Here is a 21250-nt window from a genome sequence, read left to right as displayed (position 1 = left end):
CTCCAGGATGGAGCCGGCTCAGAAACTGGGAAGCCCTCATGGACACGGCTCTGGAGGAGCTGGGGTGGGAGGAAAGAGCTTGGGGTGGGAGCAGCAGGCATCACCTGGGGCACACGGCCAGTGGGAGACAGAGGCAGCCTGCCCCAGTGCTCCATCAGCCCAGCTCTTGTGCACAAGGCTGCTCCTAAGTTGGGGCTGCCAGGATGAAGCTGTGTGGTGTGGCACGGGGTTTTAAGCCCTTCGAGGCCCAACACTTCCTCACGTACCCCAGGGTTTGTGCAGAGTTCAGATGGACCAAGGGAGGAAACTTGTGCCCAGTGTAGACACCAGAACTGTGTGACCAAAGTCACCCAAAGTGACAACCGGAATTAATGAGTTTTGAACTGATAGAGGGGGGCTCTGCATATGGGTAAAATGGGGCACATTTCTGCCTTGAGGAGTTCAGGTCTAAAATTACTTAACAATACTATTAATAATATTAAATAATAATATTAATTAATATATTAAAATTTTATTAATAATAATATAAAATAATATTTAGAAATCGTATTGATTAATGTCATCCACACTAGCATGGGGACAAGAGGTGCGGGTGTCCCTGTAGCTGCTGGGACCCCACACGTGGCCCTGCAGTGAGTCCCTGTCCCCAGGGCCTTGGCTAGGGACAGCACAACGCAGTGTCTGCTCGGGGTAAGGATTGGGCCCCTCCCTGCACCCCAAAACCTTGCACAGCATCAGAGTGAGTCTGATCAGTAACATTTCTCGTGATTGCTTGAAGGCAGCTGCATGGTTCAAGGGGAGGAAGCGGAGCAGCAGAGCCACCAGCCCAGCCTGGTTCTTTGGCATGGCTCATCCAAATCCTGAATCCAACCCCACTCCCAACCCCATCCCAGTCCCATTCCCGGCCCCAAACCGGTGCCGGTCCTGATCCCAGAGCCGCTCTCCATCCCGTGCTGCTCAGATGGGGTGGGGGGAGCACCAGACCCCGGCAGCCAGCCCAGTCCCGCTGCGGAGCTGGGTCCCCAGCGGGTCCCTGCCCCATTTCCCCCTGGGACCAGTTCCTGCATCTGTTGCTCTGCTCCAGCCCCACCGGGAGAGACGGATGCTCCAAAACCAGCCCGAAACAGCCCCCAGATCCCCCAGCAGACAGGACAGGGAGGGACGAGCAGCCCCCCCGTGTCCCCCCAGCCCCACCATTCCCCCCCCACACCGGCTGCGCTGCGCCTCCAGGCTGGGGGCAGGCAGGGGCAGGGGCCGAGGCTGATTTTGTCCCGGGGTTTGTCCCCCCGGCGGCTCCTTTTGTTCCCTGCCCCGAGCCCGGAGAGCCCCGAGCCCTTCGGGGCCGAGGTGCTGGGGCCCTGCCTGCGCCGCTGCCCGACAGCTGGCAGCCGGGCGGCCGGGGGGGGCTCTCCCCGCTCCCACCGCCTCCAAGCTGCCGGCCGAGGGCGGCTTTGGAAAGGGGACAAGATGCAGCTGCCTGGCCCGCGAGGGGGGAAAAAAAAAAAAAAAAGGAAGAAATCGAGGATTTGAGAAAGAACCAGGCACGGCGCGGCCGCACTCCCACGGCTTGGGGACGGGATTTTTTTTTTTTTTTTTTTTTTTTCTCTCCCCAGCTCCACGGCGAGGGCTCGGCCCCCAGGAAAAGCCCCCGAGGGAGCCCCGGAGGAGCAGGATCCGGCCCCCCAAGGAGGAAGGTGGGAGCCGGGCGTGAGCCCTCCCCCGGCACCGAAACGCCCCGACGGGGCGGGAGGGGAGGGCAGGGAAGGGAAGGGAAAGGAAGGGAGGCTGCGGGGGGAACGGGCCGGCGGCGGGCAGGGCGCGCAGGTCGGCGTTATTTCAAATAAAAATCGGGATCGAGGGCAGGAAAAATCCCCCCCCGAGCTCGGTCCCTTCCCAGCAGATCGCGGAGGCGATGCCCGGGCAGTTTCCCGGTGCTTTCCCCCTGCTTTTTTGCCGAAGGAGCGCTGCAAAAAGCGCTGCGCCCCCCCACCCCCCCCCGCAGCCCATTGCCAGAGGATGCAACGAAATTCGCAGCCCCGAGGCTCGGCTCGGGCTCGGAGCAGCCGCCTCGGCGGAGGGTGCCGGTGCTCTGCCTTTTCTCCTTTTCTTTTCTTTCCCTTCCTCTTTTTTTTTTTTTTTTTTTTTTTAATTCCCAACGCCCAGCAAAACTTTCCCCACTCGGATCGGCTAATTGGGGGGGGAGGCGAGCAGAGAGCAGCAGCCCCCCCCCCGCCCCCCCGCGGCTAATCACCCCATTACGAGCCCCATCAGCGGGATGATGACAGCAGAGAGGGGCGGAAACCGCCCGGAAAGCGCGGGGCTGCGGGCGGCAATTAAGTCCCGGTAATCAAGCTGCAAGGTGTCGCCGCCGGGGAGTGACATCCCCCAAAACGCCTGGCGGCCAATGGGCGCGTTCACACGGCTGGGGTGCGGGGGGGGGGGGGGCCGAGCCGGAGTGGCACAAGTTCTTCTCCCCCCTCCTTTTTTTTTTTTTTTAATTTTATTTTGTAATTTCCCCCCCCCCTCGGGGAAGCGCGGGGCTCCCGCCGCTGTCCGAGGTGCTGAAAGCGGCGCCGGCTCCGGAGTGACTCCGGCGCCCGGCAGCTGTTCGAGGTGCTGACTCGCCGGCTCCGGTTTGACTCCGGTTTTCCCCCTCCTCCCGCCGCCACCGTCGCCTCCCCCGGCGTTGTCCGAGGTGCTGGCGGGGAAGGGGGGCGCCGCGGCGGCCCGACGGCTGCCCACCCCCTCCGCCCTCCCCTCGCCCTCCCCGCTGAGTTGATTTGGGGATCATTAAGCGCTTAGGGCGCTGCGAAGCCTCACTATCGATCGCTGCCTCCCCTCCTCCGGCTGGCAGCCCCCGGGCTGCCCCCAGCCCCGCGGCTCCGCGCAGCGCTGGGGTGGCCGGGCAGGGGCCGGGACCCCCGGCTGAGGTTGGGGTCCGTCCCCCCCTCCACCTCCACCACCCCCTCGGCGGCCAAAGTTTGACTCTGCCTCCCTCTCCCCCTCCTGTCTGTCTGTCTGAGTGCAGCTGGGCGCGATGCTGAAGACGGAGCAGCCCTGGATGTAACGCGCGGCGCCTCGGAGAGCCCGGATCCCAGGCTGAACTTTGCTCTTTTTTTTTTTTTTTTTCCTTTCACCTTTTAATTTTTTTTTTTCCTTTTTTCCTTTTTTTCCTTTTTTTTTTCCCCTTTTGTTGTTGTTGTTGCTCTCACCGTTAATTATCGTTACCAACCCTCTTCCGCCGCGCCCTCCCCGCCGATGCCCGTGTGAGCGCCAGCACCTGCGGGGGCCATGGAGGGCTCCACCGGCTTCGGGATCGACTCCATCCTCTCGCACCGAGCCGGGAGCCCGGCAGGGCCCAAGGGGGACCCTCTGGGGGGCGACGGGAGGTCCCCGCTGGAGCTGAGCCCCCGCTCGGAGGGCAGCAGCGGGTGCCCCTCGCCCCGCTCGCCCGGCCGCGAGTGCCTGGAGGCGGCGGGGCCGCATCTGCAGCCCGGCCAGGGCTCGGCTCCCTCCCAGTCCCGGACCGTCACCTCGTCCTTCCTCATCAGAGACATCCTGGCCGACTGCAAGCCCCTGGCAGCCTGCGCCCCTTACTCCAGTACCAATGGACCTCACGGCGGGCAGGAGCCGGCGGGCAGGATCCCCACCAAACCCGGCGAGGACTTTAGGGAGAAAATGGAAAAAACCACCAGCAGCTCCTCCTCGGATTCCGAGTACAAAGGTAAGAAAGAGCCGCTGGCCCTGGGGGGGGTGTTTCAGGGCAGCCTGGCCCCGAAACCTCAAAACGCGCCGGGAGCGCCCCGGGGCCGGAGGGGTGGCGGCACCGGTGGCTCCCGAAATGACCGCGGGGTCGGCACCAAGTCGGGAAAACTTTGGAGAGGAAAAGGTCGGAGGGGCTGGGTGCGGTGGCAGGGGCCGGGGCGCTTCGTGCTTTCTCCAAAAAAAACGCCCGGGGGATGCTCCGGGTGCTCGCCGCGGGTCCTCCGCGCCTGCCCGCGGGGAAAGCGGAGCCGAGAGCCGGGGGCGGATTTCTGCCTGGGCAAAACACAAGGAAAAAAAAAATAGAAACGATAATAAAATCAACACGGATTTTACCCGGTATTTCCCCTGCTCCGGTAACAAACGAAAGAGAATAGTCGGCGGGAATTGATCAGGTTCGTATCAGCGTTATTAGCCCGGTTATTATTTCGGATTATTTCGAGCCCCGGGCTGAAGCCGCGGCGGGGAACGGGGCTGAAAGGGCTGCGGCTCCCCCCGGGCCGGGGCTTCGGCCTCCCCGGCCCCTCGCAGCCTCTGCCCGGCCTCCCCTCGGGCAGCCGGGCCGGGAGGAGGCAGGGGAGCAGCACGGGAGGTTTGGGGTTTGGGGCTCTCCCCCCAGCCCGGAGCAGGTTATCCCGGCAGCTTTCGTCCATCCCGCTTTCAACATGCCCGAAAAAAAAAAATATAATGATAACTTTCACCCAGAAAAAAAAAAAACTGTTTGCAGGGGGAGGCGAAGCTGCCGAGGCTGAGGGAGAAAGGGGAGGCCGTGGGGGGCCGCTGGATTTTGGGGTGCTGGCAGGAACTGGGGAACGGGATAGGGCAAATGTCCCCGTCCCTTCCCCCCCCCAGGACCTCTCGGAGCAGCCTCTGAACGGGCTGAAGAGGGAGGAAAACTGCCCCAAAAAAAGCCTCCGCGCCCCGCGGGAGGCCCCGGCCTCTGCGGGAGGATGCGGGGAGAGAACCGCGGGGCTCGGCTCCGCCGTTTGGAAGGGCCGGGATCGAAAACAGCCGCGCTCCCCCTCTTCGGGTTTTATTTTCGGTTCCTGAACATCCTCCCCTAATTCTCTCGCCTTTGTCCCCTTCCCAAAACCGCCCGGAGCAGGGAGAAGGGAGGCAGGGACGGAGCGGGAGCGCTCAGCTCAGTTCGGGGCACCGCAGCCAGCGCCGAAATTCCTCCTAAAACGGGAGAAAACGCTGCTTAAAGAGGGGAAAAACATTGCTTAGAGGAGGGAAAAACACCGCTTAAGGGAGGCAAAAACACCGCCTGAAAGGAGGGAAAAATCACTGCGTAAATAGGGGGAAAAACACTGCCCGAAATAGGGGGAAAAATCACAGCGCAAACGGGCTTTAAAATCCCCGCGTACCGGGGGGGCAGAAGCGGGTCCCCGCGCCCAGCAGCACCTTTTTTTTGCTGCTTTGGAAAGAGCCTTTTTGGGGGCGAAATGCCCCCAATTTACACTGCCTGGGGGCTGCGCGGCAGGGCCTAACCGGCGGGATTCGGCCCGGGCCGAAATGCCGAAACCCCGCAATATCGATTTTTGATTTTTGACTTTTTTGTTTGCTTGTTTTTTTGCTTTGTTTTGTTTTCTCGTTTTACGCCAGGACTGGCCGGGGCACAGCTGCGGAGCAGGACGGGGAAGCCGCATCCGCACCGAGCGCAGCCCCGCGGCCACCGGGACCCCTCTGGGGGAGCCGAGGCTGAGCCTCCGGGGGGGGGGGAGAGAGAGGCCGGAGGAGTAAATTTTCTTCTTCCCGGGGTGCGAAACCCGGCTTTGCCTCTGCCCCGGGAGCAGAAAGCTCCCCAAAACTTTCGGGCATCTCCCGGGGCCGGCCGGACACCCCCCGTCCTCCCAGGCCGGGGTCGCTGCTGCCCCCCCCGGGCGGAGCCGTCCCGGTGCTGGCGGCCTCCCCCCGGCCCCGGCTCTGCCTCCTCGGCCGGAGCTTTCCGGTTGAAGGGTTTCTCTCCCCGGTGGCTCAATTAACCGGATTATTGTCTTCCTACAGAGAGAAATCAGCTCGCGTTCAACGCGGCCCCGGCCCCGCTAACACCCGGCCCCGGGAAATTTAGCATAAAGCCCGCAAAGCCCCAGCGCCGAAAATGGCTCGAGCCGGAGCCTTCCTGCCTCCTCCTCTCCTCCACGAGGGTGGGGAAGGCGAGCACCGCCGGGCTCCTTTTCCTTTTGATTTTTGCGCTTTTGTTTTGGTTTGTTTTGATTTGTTTGGGTTTGTTTTGGGTTGTTTTTCTTTCATTTTTTTTTCTATAAATTTCTTTTTTTCCCCCCATATTTTTCTTTTTTTTTTTTTTTTAATATATATTTTTTTTCTTTTTTTTTTTTTTCCCTATATATTCCTTTTTTTTCTTTTTTCCTCCTCTCGGCTCTTTACCCCTCCGATGTTTCGCGGTGTAAATCCCGGTGTCGCTCCGCCGGTGCGTGGGTACGGAGGGCACAGGCAGGCTCCGCACCGCCGCCCCCAGCCTCCGCCGCCGGCCTTGAAGCCCAAACCCGGCCCGGTCGGGGCCGCTTCCCCAGGATTTCGTTGAGAACCTCGGGAGAGGGAGGCTGAGTCCCGGCCCCGGCAGCAGCCCGGGAGGACGGAGACTTTTCCGCACGGGGAAAGAAGAGGCACCAAGCCCGGCGGCTTTCCTCTCCAAAAACTCGGCCTCCCCGTCTTTATTTGGGGTTGGTTTTGTTTTGGGTTTAAAAAAGGAAAAAAAAAAAAAAAAAAAAAAAGAGAGAGAGAGGGTGGGGGGAGAAAATAAAAAGAGGGAAAAACAAATCCTAAACTAAACGAAATGCCCGGGCACCAAGAAAGCTGTGGGGTGTCGGGGGTGCAAAGCCAGTCAGGAGGCTCAGGGAAAGAGCAGGGGGGACGCGCAGGGGCCGGATCCTGCCCCCCTGCAGCCGTCGGGGTGAAAAGGGCCGGGTCCGAGCGGGGGTCCCTGCGAGCCCCCCCCGAGTTAAACCACATCGGGGTGCGGAGCAACCGCGCCGTGAATCCGATTTGGTGCCCGTGCCCCTCTCCTCCGGCTTATTGCGGCGGGGGCTCGGCCCCTTTTTGAGCCTTTCCCTTTCCCTGCCTGCCCTGACCTGGCCTCTCTTCCTCCCTGTCGGCCCAGTGAAAGAAGAAGGGGACCGGGAGATCTCCAGCTCCCGGGACAGCCCCCCGGTGCGGCTGAAAAAGCCGCGCAAAGCCCGCACCGCCTTCACCGACCATCAGCTGGCCCAGCTGGAGCGCAGCTTCGAGAGGCAAAAATACCTGAGCGTGCAGGACAGGATGGAGCTGGCGGCCTCCCTCAACCTCACCGACACGCAGGTGAAAACCTGGTACCAGAACAGAAGGTAAAAATTCCCCCTGCCCTCCTGCCCGCAGCGCCCGGTCCCATCCCGTCCCCGCAGCCCCGCTCCGGGCCCCCCCGATCCCCCCCGTTTCTCCCGTTCCCAGCTTCCTGCAGCCCCCCCCGGGGCTTTTCTCCCCCATCCCAAATTCCGGGGGGGGGACACGGGGCCGGGCCAGGGGACGATCGGTGCCCCCCAGCCCCAGCGAGCGAGGGGAGCACCGGGCATCCAGCTAAACACAGCAGCATAACACATCGGGCCATTAATAATAGATACCAATTACTGCGTTGGGCATCAATAATTAACGGCCTTTACAGTAATTACACAATTATTATTATGATGAATAATTTACTGGGGGAAATAGGTTTAGCGCTTCAGCGACAAAACTGCAAAAGGGCCGGAGCCGTTTGGTGGCTTCGACTGATTTAGCCGGGGGTGCCCACAGCCGACCATTGCCCCCCTGCGGACCGGGGGCAGCGGATGGCAGCACCCCCCCGGCCCTCTCCTCTCCTCTCCTTCCCCCCCCGGTTTGAGCCCTCGCCCCCCTCCCCGATTTCCAGCCCCGTTCCCGGGCTGCAAAACCCGGCCGCTCCGCGGGGCGGTTTGGGGGTGGCAGGGGCTCTGTGTGTGTGTGTGCACACAAACAGGTACAGGGAAATATAGACAAAGAAATAGATATAAATATAGACACGGAGAAATATAGGTAGAAGTATAGATATAGAGAAATATAGACACGGAGAAATATAGATACAGAGAAATAGAGATAGACAGAAATATATAGAGAGAAATATAGAGAGAAATACAAATACAGAGAAATATAGATACAAGGAAATAGAGATACCAAGGAATATAGATACAGAAGAATATAGATACAGGGAAATACATATACAGAGTCATATGGATAGAGGGAAATACAGATACAGAGTCATATGGACAGAGGGAAATACAGATACAGGGAAATAGAGATAGATACAGAGGAATACGGACACAGACCCCCCCCACCCCATAAACCTCAAACGAAAGCCCCCCAGCGCTGCCCCCCGCGGCAGCCCCGGCCCGGGGGGGGGTCCCGGAGCAGGACCAGCACGGGTTGGGGGGGGCTGCCCGGCGGAGCTGTGTGTCCGCGAGGGAGCGTGTGGGATTTGGGATTTGCAACCTGCAGCTCCCGGCCCGGGAAGGGGCTCGGAAGGTGCCCAAGGGTCGGGCCCCAGTCAGTGGCCGCCGGGCAAACCCAAACCCGGGGCTGCGTGGGGACACCGGGGAGCCAAGTCCTGCTGCCCCGCTAATGGGGGCGACGGCCCTGTCCCATCCCATCCCATCCTACCCCATTCCATCTCATCCCAGTCCATCCCATCCCATCCCCGAGGTCCAGCAGCGCGCACCGGGACTGCGCAAGGGGGACGGGAGGAGGGGGCTCGCCAAAACCCCGTGCGCGCCCTTTGGAGCATCCCCCACCACCCTCGCCCCCCTGTCTCGGCTTGTCCCCCCCCCAGGACCAAGTGGAAAAGGCAGACGGCGGTGGGCCTGGAGCTGCTGGCCGAGGCCGGCAACTACTCAGCCCTGCAGAGGATGTTCCCCTCGCCCTACTTCTACCCGCAGAGCTTGGTCTCCAACCTGGACCCCGGCGCTGCCCTCTACCTGTACCGCGGACCCAGCGCGCCGCCCCCGGCCCTCCAGAGACCCCTGGTGCCCCGCATCCTCATCCACGGACTGCAGGGCGGCAGCGAGCCCCCCCCTCCCCTGCCCCCCCCTGCCCGGCGTCCTGCCCCGGGCCGCGCAGCCCCGGTGAGCCCCGGCCTCCCGGGAACCCCCCCCCCCCCCCCCCCCCCCCCGCCACAAACCCCGGTCTGGGGGGGGACCGGAGGGGGCCAGCCCACCCCTGGGGCCACGAGCAAGCGACAAATATAAATATATATATATATATAAAGGAGACTCCCTCCCTCCCCCTCGCCCCCCCTCCATCACTTTTTTAATACGTGAAGAATGCAAGGAGCAGGGCTGGGGGCTGCCCCCGCCCCGCTTTGCCCCGTTGGGCCCCCCAAGGGCATGGGGAGCTCTGCTGTGTGTCCCCCCCCCCGACCCGCACCGGGATCACGGGCAGGGGGTGCCCGGGGGGCGCTTCCCGGACTCGGGGGGGGCTTTGCCTTTCCCCTGAGCCCCCCCCACCCCGGCTCCGGGGAGCCCCCTCCTCGCCTCCTCCGGCCCCACAGCCGGGAATGGACCCTTGGGCTGGGCGGGGTGGGGTGTGGGGGGGGGGGGCAGCGGGTTTTGGGCCGTCCGCACCCCGCAAAAAAGCGGCGAACTGTAAATACCGTGCGCAAAATGTATATGAATTATTTATTTGTGAACCCTGAGGGCGTATTTGTGTAAGTGATGCTTGTCAGTCTGTATCCCGGGGCCGGCCCGGCCGGGGTAGGGAGGGGGGGGGGTCCGGTGGTGGGGTGTGTGGGGGGAGGGGGGGGGGCGGCTCTCGGGCTCCCCCGCTCCCCCCTTTTTTAAATGTGGAAATAAACTTCTTTACAAACTGAACGCCTCCGCCGGCCCTTTCTTCCCCTCCGAGGGCAGGGGGAGGAGGCGGAGGGGGGGGGGGTCCCTATGGGGAGACCCCGGGGTTGGGGCTCGGTTCCCCCCCCCCTACACACCCCGTACCCCCCCACACTCAGGGCCCCGGCCCCACCGCCGGCATCCGCGGGGCGGGCGGGAGTGGAGGGGGGGGGGGTGTGGGGGAGTCCAGCCGCCGGGCTGGTGAATTATTAACGCTAATCTTAAGTGTATAATTGCCTAAGTGCTTTAAATGAGCGCTTGGCAAAATGGATTGTTCCCCCCCCCCCCCCCCCCCCCGGCCTTGAAAAGTGGCGCTGGGGCTCGGCCGAAGCCCGGCAGCTGCTCCCCGGGACAGCCGGGCAGCGGCTCTCCGGCTCGGGGAGCCGACAGATGGGCTGCGGGCTGAGCCCCCCGACCCCCCCCCCGTCCCTCCTGGTCCCCCCCGGTCCCCCCCGGCCTCCCTCAAGCCTCCCCCCGGCTGCCCAAAGGCCTCCTCCCCTTCCCCCCGGCACCCCCGTGCCGCCCAAGGGCCTCCCCCCTCCCACAGCTCTCCCCTTCCTTCTTCGGGCCACCCCCCACTCTCCCCGGCCCCTTTAGACACCCCCAAAAAAATAAAAATGAAATAAAATAAAAAAGGGAGGCTGCGCACCGAAGCCCAGCCCGATGCCCCCAGCCCTGCCCCGATGGCGAGGCCTGGTTGGGGGGGGCCCTGCTCCGAGGAGAGCCCCCGGCCTTTGTGGGGCCGCCGCGGGGTCCTTTGCATGTGAATGGGGAATTGGGTAAATCCCCTCGGTCGGGGCGAGGGAGGAGGAGGAGGAGGAAGGGGGGGGGGTCGCTCCCAGCTCGGGTTAATGAAGTGGGAAAGGAGTCTTTCAGAGAGGCCTGCAAACAACCCCCCTCCCCGGGCAACAAACCCCGTCCCAAATCCTACATGGATTGACTTAAACCCAGGGGATAAGTGCTTTAATTTAATCTCATTGAATAAGAATGAGGCCAAACAAAACTCTTTAAAATCATATTAAAAATCTATCAAAGGACAACTTGCAGTGGGTGTGCTTTTCATTTCGCGAGCGCCCAGGCAAGGAGCAGACAGCAACCTTCCTCCCATTTACACAGCAGGAACGGGAATCAAAGACATTCTCTAATATTTAATTGTCCTTGTAGCCGTAGCAGATTCCTCCTCTTACATTAATGAAGTACAAGACTTCGTTACACGTCGGTAATTGCAATATTTAAATTTGCCATTCCACATCTGGCAGAAGCTGGCACTCCACTCTATGAGCGGGGCTGAGGCAGCGTGGCAATACGGGGCTGGTTTGTCCCCAAAAAACAAGGGCAGCGGGGCAGGGCCCGAGGAACCCTCCCAGGCCTGCTGCAAGGGGCTGGAGCAGAGGGGAGAAGAAAACCCACAGAACAGTTTTTGAAGCTCTTTTACCTTTCTGTCTCAACACCACACAAAGTTAGGCCAAATCGGAGAGCTCAGAGCTTCTCCTGTCCTCTCTCCCCAGCTTATGGGGAAAATAAACCCACATGAACAGGGTCGGTCTCTCTCCTGATCGGTTCTCAGTGCAGCTCAGCACCCGGGGCTCTAGGGTTAAGGTGTCGGGTGTGTGACCACGATGCTCTGAAAGGGGGTGCCCAGCTGCGACCATGGTACCAAGGTTACCTCCTTGCTTTTTCCTCCCCTAAAGCCCTGAAAGCACAAACTCAGAAGTTCCAGCTGGAGGCAGGGAGGGATGCACAGAGGCTCAGTGTGGCCTTTCAGCCCTTCCCGGCCACCCAAATGATGCAGACTCCTCATACAGGGAAGGAGACAGAGCCAGGAGAGAGCAGAGCAAAGAGCAAGAGAAAGTACGGGAAAGCCACAACTCCCAGCTTTGAGAACAAGGCGCAGAGGAGCAACAAGGAAGGCAAACCCGAGCCTGGATGGGAACTTTGTACAGGAGCTCCTTGCAGAGCTGCCTTCAAGCTGCAGGGCAACGATGCCCCCACCACTCACCCCAACCGAAATAAAAAGCCAAACCTGGCCAAAGACAACGCCAGCACAGCAAAATGAGGCTACAGCATCACCCAGCTCCCTGCCCCTCTGAGCTGCTCCCACCCAGCCAGGACCCCCACGGCGCTCACCACCTACCTTGGGGGGACAAACTCAGGAGCAGTTCAGCACCACATCCACCTGCTCCATGCCAGGGCTGTGCTGGGGAGCCCACGGCCATGCTAAATACTTGGGTGCCCTGCCTCGTTACAGGGGTGCTACTAATTGAGACCCAATTAACTCCAAACCTATTAAGTGCTTCCTGAGCCAGTGAGGAGCAAGGATGAATCCAGCTCCCAGCCCCTCTAGAGGTGTCAATAAGGGCAGAATTTGCCTCCTGCTGAGCCAGCTACAACTTAAATACCTTTTGCACTTCGAAGTTATTAAAGCAAACTCTTAGCTTCAGGTGTGTGAGCACTTCCTTTAACACTTTCATTTTCCTGTTTAACCATTTCCTCCTCTCCCTAATCACTCAATGATCTGTCTGCTGAAAGATAGCTCTGAAAGTTGTCTTTTTTTTTTTTTATTAATCACATTGTCCACCATAAGGCCTGTAACTTTCCATGCCCAATTAATACAGACAGCAACGAGATTTCCCGACGCCTCGCTGATGTGCCATTGGCCCTTTATTCCTGTTATTGAGAATTTACCACTAGTCCCTATTAATTCCTACGTGACAGTCAGCCAAGAGAAGGTCAATTTTTTTCCCCTCATGCACAAAATCATTCTTCCAAACTTACCCTCCCTGCATCGCTCTCTCTGAGTCATTTTCATCCTCAGGGGTTTCAATTTTTTTTTTTAAAGTTGACATTTTGCCTTAAACCTGATTGCTCTTCCAAACAGTAATCATCAAATCAGGTGGGCTTTGCTTTTGTTTTTAAATCTTAATCTAATAAATTTTATTAACTTCACTCTCTCTGCAAAAACATGGTTTATTTTATACTGGATCCCTTTAAACTTCTTTCTTTCTTAATCAGTTAAAAAAGTACTGCAGGAAAATCAGCATTCTGCTTGGTAATTGCTTGGGAGGAAAAAAAAAATCATTTTGGTTCTCAAGAGCTGCATTCACTCGAGAAATTAAATACTTTTGGACTGATTGCTTCCCTCCTACAGCCCTTGGCATGACTCACTACAACCCATTACTCGGTGCCCCCAGTTTTGTACTCACAAAGTGATTTTGTTTTCACCTCCACTTCTTTTTTATTTTTATTTTTTACACTCCACTTTTCCCCCTTCCACCACCTCACGATTCTACGGGATTTGAGCCCTTTCTGCTGTTGTGTTAAATAACGTGCCCGAGCTGGGCTGCAGGCGGGCTGCTCTTTGTGCCTTCCCTGGAGGAAGACCCAGAGCTTTTCGGGGGCTGGAGGAGGCACGGGGAGGTGGGTGCCCACCTGTAGGTCCTGGGGGGCCCTGTAGGTCACCCGCAGGCCTTCAGGGCACCCGCTCTCCCCCCCAGGCTCCACGTGCTGCTAACTCAGCTCTGCCACCGACCCCATTTGAGTTCAGCTTTCACTTCACGTGCTGGGCAGTGGTGAGCGAGTGCCCAGCTTGGCACACGGGGCATCACGCTGCCTCCTTTTCTCAGCGGTGGAAATTCTCTGATGAGAAGGAAAAAGGGGGAAAAGCACGAAGTGAAAGCCATTAGCTCACGACGTGCTGAAAAAAGCACAGCGCGAGGCCGAGCTAACGCAGGGAGAACCTTGAAAGCCTGGGTGACTACTGGCAAACGTTAGCAAGGCTCCGCAAAGGCTTTAATGTTCAGAGAGGTGAGACATTTCATACATATTCTGCATTTCATAATTAGGTATGACAATACGCTGCAGGCAAGGAGAAGTTTGGAGATTGCTGGATTCCACTCTGGCTGCTTCCCCCAGTGACAACGTTTGTTCCCAAACTCGGAGGAGTTTTGACATGAAGTTTTGTGCCCATGAGCTCTGTCCCAAAGGGACCATGTGTCACTACACCGAGGAGTTCTCCAGAGCCCTACCGATTTCACGGAAATCAGGGAGACTCCTTACAGCTGGCAACATTTGACTAACGATCAGTGTCCAGGGACAGATCCTGCCCCACCGCACAAAGGACAGGGTGGCAGCAGCTTGGCTGTTACCTGCAGCAGGAGCAGAAGTGCCTCCCTGAATAGCGACACGGGAAGCAGCAGCCTCCTCTGAAACCTGCACCTGGAACACCTCTGCCACTGCTCTGCTGATTAAAAATAAGTAAGCAAACACAGCGTAGAGTGTTTCTGCAGGTCTTTCAGACAGCAAAGCATCCACGTCTCACTTCAAGGTTACACAGACATAACATTTTTCTGAAAACCGTATTTAACCTCTTTTATTTTTCTTGCAAAATACACCTTAGAAACACAATGCATCGTCAGGAAGCTACATTTAATTGCAGCAGTGCGACAGGACACGCCTGGATTCCATTCCATTTGGGCGAATGGAGTGAGAGGGAGGAGGCCAGGATCCCCAAGATCCCTCCCATATTTGCCTGATAAATTGAAACGCTCGTCAGTCGGTTTGGCAGGTCACCCTGACCCCCGGCTGAGGCACTCAAGCAGGTTTTGCAGCAAATGAGTGGAAGGTCCCGGCTTATGTTGGAATCTGCTGGTTGCCAGGTTTCCTCTGTTTTTTCTTCCTCTTCTTGACCTTGGATACACCAGTGTCCATCCCACTGGAATATTCAGATCGCAAGATCTCAGCAAGGCGATGTTTGCCGTGGGTCTTCTTGAGAAGGTCAGACCTGGGCAGGGGGAAGAGAACAGGCATTAGATTTCCTCCTCTCTGAACCGCTGCTAGGTGGGTTACTTATTTTACAGCTGCGGAAAGTGACATTTGCGCATTAGCAGGAGAACAGCTTCCTTTTCTTGAGGCTTGATTTGAAATTCTGTCTCATGCAAAATTAGATATTGTTGTGACAGGTTTTCGCAAAGGTGGCAAAATATCATGCCGTTTTTAAAAGCAAGCCTTTGTTCTGTACAAATGCTCTTGCAGAGGTGGTGGGGAGAATGAGGAAAGGTTGTGCGCTGAAGGCTGATGAATTAGGTGACACAGCAGTTTGAAAATTATAATAATAATAAAAAAAAGCCTAAGAGCCCTAAGACATTGAACAATGGAAACGTTTTATAAACAGAGCTTAAATCCAGACCTTGAAAACACAAAAACCCCAAACAAGCGATCAACAAAAAAATATTTCACGAGCGTAAAACCAGCAGACTCGTTTCTTGCACTGTCCTGCAGACATCCCATGCACCTTGCAGCCCCTCTCCAGAGACCAGGACCAGCTTTTGCAAAGCTGCATTCTGCCCAGCCACGGAACTCCAACATGGATCTCCCTGCAGCCCGAAACTGCCAGCTATAAATACAAAAACCCACTCAGCAGTTTTCCACCCCAGGTTCTGCCACTGTCCTGCTCTGTGACCTTGGGCAAATCTCATCCTTGTTGCTGCTGTCACCCTCTCTTAACTGCTTGACCTGCAGTCTCCTGAGCGCAGGACCCTACAGTGTCCCCGTAGCCCTGGGAGCATCCACAGCTACTGGTGTCTGCACGCCCCACTCACCAGTTTATTGCAAAGACCAGTAACAGACATCAAGATTTTCCACAGACGTGACCAGAAATCTATCTGACCCTCTGAATACAATGAAGGAGTCCACCAGAAGCCCCATATCCATTCCAGCACGCAGTTCTGGTAATTTATGGGCCTCAGGAGTCCTAAAGGTTGCAGCCTCACAGCACAGCCTTTCACGGCTCCTTCAGGTGCCCATGACCGTGCTGGGGACCACAGAATAAAGCACTCTTGGCTGCAGCAACAGATGAAGTCATTCCTTAGGCCAAATGTGCAAAGAAGGAAGGGAAGCAAACTCTTGGCTCCCTGGCATATTTGCTTGCCCCCTTTCCCATAGTTTGCTTTCCATCCCCGTGTAGGTCTCACGGCTGCACTGGGTTTGGAAGGAAGGCTCAGAAGGATGGGAAGAATGGTGTAATGATCACCTCTGTACGATGGTTTCCCTGGCAGATTAAGCCTTCACGACAAGCGGAAGAAAACTCTGCTTCCTTTGGTGTGGTCTCCATTCCCTCACTAATTTAGGATCCAGGCTCTTTGTGGTGTAGATCTTCAGCTGTATTCTCCGCTCAGTCCCCTCCATCACTCGGCCAAGTTTCTATTTGACACTTTCCTTGTGTCTCCAAGCATTTACTACAGTAATTCGAGGGTTACCAAGCAACAGATCAGTTTATTAACAACAGGGAAAGGACCCGTAATCCACCCGTAGCTGCCAGGCTGAGCTTGGGCTCAGCAGGGAGGTTGTCCGATGCTTTATTATCAATCAGGTGAAATCATTGCCCAATTAGTAAATCAATACCCCCTGGCGTGGTGATCGGCTGTATGCGGGAAAAGAAGGATGGAGGGAAAGGAGAGGTTTCTCCCTCTAACAAGGGCCACAAAAATCAATGGAGCTGTGCTGCGAAACCTGTGCTGATCACAGCTGTCGAGGCCCTGCTTAACCACAAGGTGCAAGAGCCACAGGCAACAGCGACAGCCTGTAGTGACAGCACGCCAGGTCAGGATCCCTGCCCAGATTCTTCTCGCTGTGCTGCTGTAAAGCTGTAAATTCCCCTCTTTGCTCAACTGGGGAGAGTCTCTAGGGCCCTGCCAGAGGAACCAAGCTAACGATGACAAGGGAAGGCGCCCTGGGGTTATGAGACAAAGCCCAGGAGAGCTGAGACCTCGCTACTCACACTGTGAGCATCCTTGGGCAAAGTGTTTAACCTCTTTGTCCTCCGTGTCCATCCTCCCACCTCCTGACCCCCGATGACTGTATTTCCCTGCTGCCCAAGGCTGCTGCGATGCTAATTGAGGAGAGCTGAGTGGCAATACCGGGTACCGTGGCAAAAAGCTTCAGAGGAAGGCTGTAAACGTAAGACATCTGCAGCCTAGACAGAACCCATGTTCCCATCAGTGGATAAACACCCGGATTGTCAGCATCTCGTTCTGTGATCTCATGTCTAGGTATCGCGCTGTATTGAGCCCTAATGAGAACACATCATGTTGATACCGGGCAGAGAAATCCACAGCCCTTTAAATCCCTCCTTCCAAACACAACAGGCGGCGTTTTGGTGGGGAACTACAAAACACTGCAGCGAAGGGGAACTCGCGGGGGAAAAAAAAAGATTCATTAATGATTGACCATCCCGATGTGCTACAGCGCCAAGGCTTCAGCGGGGCCTCAAGGAGAAAGGAAATGTTCAAATGGAGGAGAAAATGGCCAGTTTTATTGGCTAGGGGAAAACAAGACAGGAATAGAGGAATCATAACTCAGAAAATGAAACAGCCCCGATGCACGTCAGGAGGAAGCTGACCCCGAACACAAGTTATTTCACTTCTCTGTGTTACTGGCCAGCACACTGGGCGTTTGGAGCTGTCACATACTGGATGCCAGGCAGAGGTACCAATGAATACTCTTTTACACTAGGTATGGGGTACCTGCACTCCCATAAAAGCCAGGCAGAATTGGTAAGCAGTCAGAGGAGCTGACTGAGATGAGTTATCGAGTGGGGGACACATCAGCCCTTCATTTGCAAGGCCAGTGCTTAGCCCTAGACCCAACCGCTGCTTCGGACTTTCTGCCCCAGGTACAGGATGACACCAGGTCACCCCAAGGTCTCTCAGATCACCTCATCACCTAGGTAAGAAAGGTGAACTGCACAGCGACAGAGGGAAGGCAGAGCACCCAGCAATTGCTCGGTACGGTCTGAGGAAGCTCCCCTCCTCCTCATGGAGGCACAGGAAGGAAGGAAAGACCCAAGCTTCCAGCTGCCTGTGCACACCTGTAATTAAGTCGCAACCTCAGAAAAGCTGGTACGGAGAGCCTCAGCACAGAGACACGGAACAAGGAAACAGAGGAACTGTCCTCAGATGACTTTGTTATATCCTCAAAGACTGGGAAAGACCAGCCCAGAGCCAAACTTTTAAAGACATAAAACCTCTGCCCTTCTCAAAAAAGAAAAGAAAATTTTGCTAAATACAGCACTGGAAGATGAAAAGGCAGGAGAGAAGCCTCTTGAACAAACAAGGGAGAGAAAAAGTGTCCAGCAAAGGAAAGGAATAACGTTCTTTTTCCCTGTTTTATCTGCTTCAGCTTCCTTCTCCCTCCCTCTGCAGAGCCACTCCCAGAGCACCGCTCCCCGTCCCTCCTCCCACGCAGCGATCAGCAGAGGTGCTGGTGCTGCCCAAACCTTCACCTCACAAGGAAACCCAAATGCTTCTGGACTGGTCTTTACTGATCCCTTAACTCCCAACTCACTGCTTTGCTCAAGAATATCATAAAAATCCAGACAATCTTGGTTTGCATCATAAAAAAGAAAAGTAAATGCAATGCAGATGATGAGAGTGAAATCCCCTCTGTTCTTTCCGCATTTGTCTTCTGCTCTGCCACGTGAAACTAACCCACCGCAGAAGCCCCCAGCTCACACACAACGTGCCTTCAACACACGCAGGCTGTGACTTCCGTGCACTTTGGGTGATCGATGGCTTTGCACCATCCGCTGCACCCCACAATCACTAACAACAAAATGGTGGAGTAGCGATAACACGGCCAAAGAAAAACAAGGCAAGTGAACTAAAATAAGACTAGAGGAAGTTCAACATAGCCGAGAACCTGTGGAAGCTCCAAGGCATGAACAGATGAGGAAGAAAAGCATCCATGAGCTGTTCTGTTTCTATACAGCATCCCAGTCGTCCCCCAAGCATTACTGATAAGATTGTACGAACAATCACTTTCACCAGCTAATTTTCAGACTGAGTTTTGTTACAGTAGGAAGCCGTGATGCTGGGCGTGAAGACTCTCTCAGGCGTGCAAGGACCAAGTGACAAAGAAAAGGCATGAGTATCTGAAGCCACTTTCCATTTTCATTCCCAAATTCCAGCATGTGTTACACTGACACACTGCTTCATTACAGAGCTGAACTGCGAGCTGACCTCTGAGCTCAAAGCTCCTGCATCCCAGAGGAGTGTACACACACGCGTGGTTTCTCAGATGTCATACGGTGGCTCAGAAGATCTCTGCTACTCTTTTTCCCTAAACGGTCAGCACGGTTTTTCCTAAAGACTTCTCCTTGGCTGTTCCTTTGTCTTGAGCTGTGTGAAATGCTGCTGCGATGCAGCGCAGCAAGCGTGATAACCTTTAACCAACGTGCAGCAGCTGCAGCAACCAAAGGTTCTCAAATTGCTCCAGCTGCGGAAGGCAGCAGAAAGTTCTGCTGCACGCTCCCAGAACTCACGGTGTGTCTTTGGAGGAGACTGAGGTAGGTTGCTCCATTTATCAGAAAGCATTTCATCATGGATCTCGCTATCAATCTGCCTGACAGCATCTCCAACAGCTTTGAAATTGTGCCAGCACCAGAGCTGGGTTACCTCTGGGCCAAGGCTGCTGCAACACCTGCTTTGTCTACTTACAGCGTCAGATGAACCATCTGCAGCCAACGCAACCCTATTTGGGCTGGTTTTTTCGTTGCTGCTTTTTTGTGGAGTGGAGGCAAGAAATTCATCAGCAATCCTATACTTCACTCGACAAGTCAACAGATGGCCTAGGTACTCTTATCAGCTGATGTAAACACTAGTTGAGAAGAACGAGGATAATTATTTCCTAGTCATATCGAGCATCAAGTGCTATTTCGTAGTCAGAGCAAAGCATTCATGCCAGGACAAGCTAAACAGTAATGCTCATCGTACACCTCCTGAAGTCAGCTGTATTTCAGCTATACAGAGAGACAAAACCCCACAGCCTCACTTCCACTGTAACACCTTGGTCTTCACCCCATGGAATAAGGATCAAAGCACCACTGGGAGCCTCCCAGGACTCTTGCTCAGGCTCTTTCCCAGCCAAAAGGCCAGAATATATTTCACTTAGGGAAAGCTGCTCATTTCTTGGTGTGTACTAAAGGACACTGAGGTTTTCCAGCTCCATGTGTAAGCTCTATTTGCTCACTGTAAGATGGAGCAAAGGCTCCGTGCTGCAGCCATGGTAGGATGGGACAGTAACAAAGGGCATTGCTATATGCAGATAACAACGACGTGGATTTTACAACTATAAAACTTTAACTTCATAAGAGGACTTTCTGTAACATCGTGATGTGTTAAGCAGGACTCATCAGTGTCCTTGAACTGCCTTCATGCCGAGTGAGGGCAAGCTCTCTTTTCGGAGCAGCCTTACTTCTTTCTCTAATTTCTGGTCCGTTTGCATTCCAGTGCAGGAATCCATGCTCTTACCTGAGCTCCAGCCTGGCTTTCCAGAGCAGGCTGCCCAAAACCAAGTGAAATTCCTATTGGGCAGAATTCCAAAACTGTATTTTGACTAATTAAGTGATATTAGGAAAGCTGTAAACAGCACGCAAAAACTGGCAGGCAAACTACTTCTAATGATTAGACAATTGCTGTGCAGGGAGACCCAGCTGCAGCCTTGGTTCACGAGCCCTGTCAGCAGAAGCATCAGTCTTTTCGAGATTGTCAACGCCAGGAAGTTCAGAAATGTCATCAGGCATGTGGGCTAGGGGGACAAAGTGAAGGGCTACTCGCTTTCACCCAAAGCAGGCTGCTGACCCAGCCACACAGAGGATGAGCCTGGTTTACAAGGTAGATTTCCCAGCGACCTGTCCGATTACTAATGCTGAAGAATGCAACAGTACAATAATCTTGCAGCCAAAGCCTTAAAGGCATAATGATATTCATATTCAGAGCAATGCCGGGTTAATAATGATGTAAATTAAGCCCCTCAAACAGAAGCACCCTGTACACCTTACCTTGATCCTGTATCAGTTAAAGTTTGACTTCACCTCTGAAGGCTGAGGGGCTTTTCACCTTAATTTTTATTCCTATTTTTTGCACATGCTGTAGCAGCAAGGACTATATTTGATACCCCTACATAAATGCCATCTTTCTGAGCCTTCCTGGCTTCAGAGACATCCTGCAGCAATGAGTTCCACAGGATCCACTGAACTTCAGGATTTCTCTCCTTTGTAACAGCATGAGTTCACAAACAAGGAAAATTAAGTTGTGACTCCCCATTACGGTGAAACCCTTCGGGGACACACACCAGCCTTCCAGAGAGATCAATAAGGAAAAACCAGACCATTAGCACCCCACAGAATCCCATAAAACCCTGCTGATCCACAGTGCGAAAGGCTGAGTAGCACGGGGAGGCTGGGTGGAACAGCAATAGGTTTTTGGCGTCTGCATTGTGAAAGAGTCAAAAGAAATGTCTGTCTGGCGTGTCAGCGACTTCCTGGGCATGCTGCTTCTCTGCAGCAACCCAAAGACAGTTAATCCCTCAGTGGAAGTGGGATCAGCTTCCTTACATCTACCCGGCTGTAAAAGCATGAGCCCAGGCACTTACTAAGCTAATGTAGTGTAATTTAATATCCAGGATCTGGTTGATGTGCCCCTCTTATATAAATACGGCATTTCAACTTTCAAGAAAGTCATGAGCAGAGGATTTTGCCATCTTCTGATCGGGTTTTGCAGTAACTGCTACAGCTGGGGGGGCAGCTGGTTTGCACAAAGAGGTTTAAA

The 21250-nt window shown here is 55.4% G+C and overlaps 2 protein-coding genes across 2 annotated transcripts in view; one reads left to right on the top strand and one right to left on the bottom strand.

The window, feature by feature from the left end:
- Positions 1 to 3291: 3291 nt before the first annotated feature.
- Positions 3292 to 8892, top strand: BARHL1 (BarH like homeobox 1; the record flags this gene model as incomplete). Its single annotated transcript, XM_084298952.1, is given in 4 exon segments — positions 3292 to 3724; positions 6884 to 7106; positions 8597 to 8846; positions 8848 to 8892. Coding segments are annotated over 4 exon segments (951 nt in total).
- A 5114-nt stretch (positions 8893 to 14006) lies between these two features.
- DDX31 (DEAD-box helicase 31) overlaps positions 14007 to 21250 on the bottom strand; it is a 47079-nt gene continuing 39835 nt past the window's right edge. Inside the window, exon 20 of the mRNA XM_084299247.1 lies at positions 14007 to 14427. Coding sequence (XP_084155373.1) covers positions 14277 to 14427 — 151 coding nt within the window. The 3' untranslated portion in view covers positions 14007 to 14276. The remainder of the gene's footprint in view (positions 14428 to 21250) is intronic.

The sequence above is a fragment of the Netta rufina genome (assembly GCF_964035555.1).
Source record: "Netta rufina genome assembly, chromosome: 20".
Classification (NCBI taxonomy): domain Eukaryota; kingdom Metazoa; phylum Chordata; class Aves; order Anseriformes; family Anatidae; genus Netta; species Netta rufina.
The sequence above is the reverse complement of the archived record's forward strand: the minus strand, read 5'-3'. Positions and strand labels throughout refer to the sequence as shown.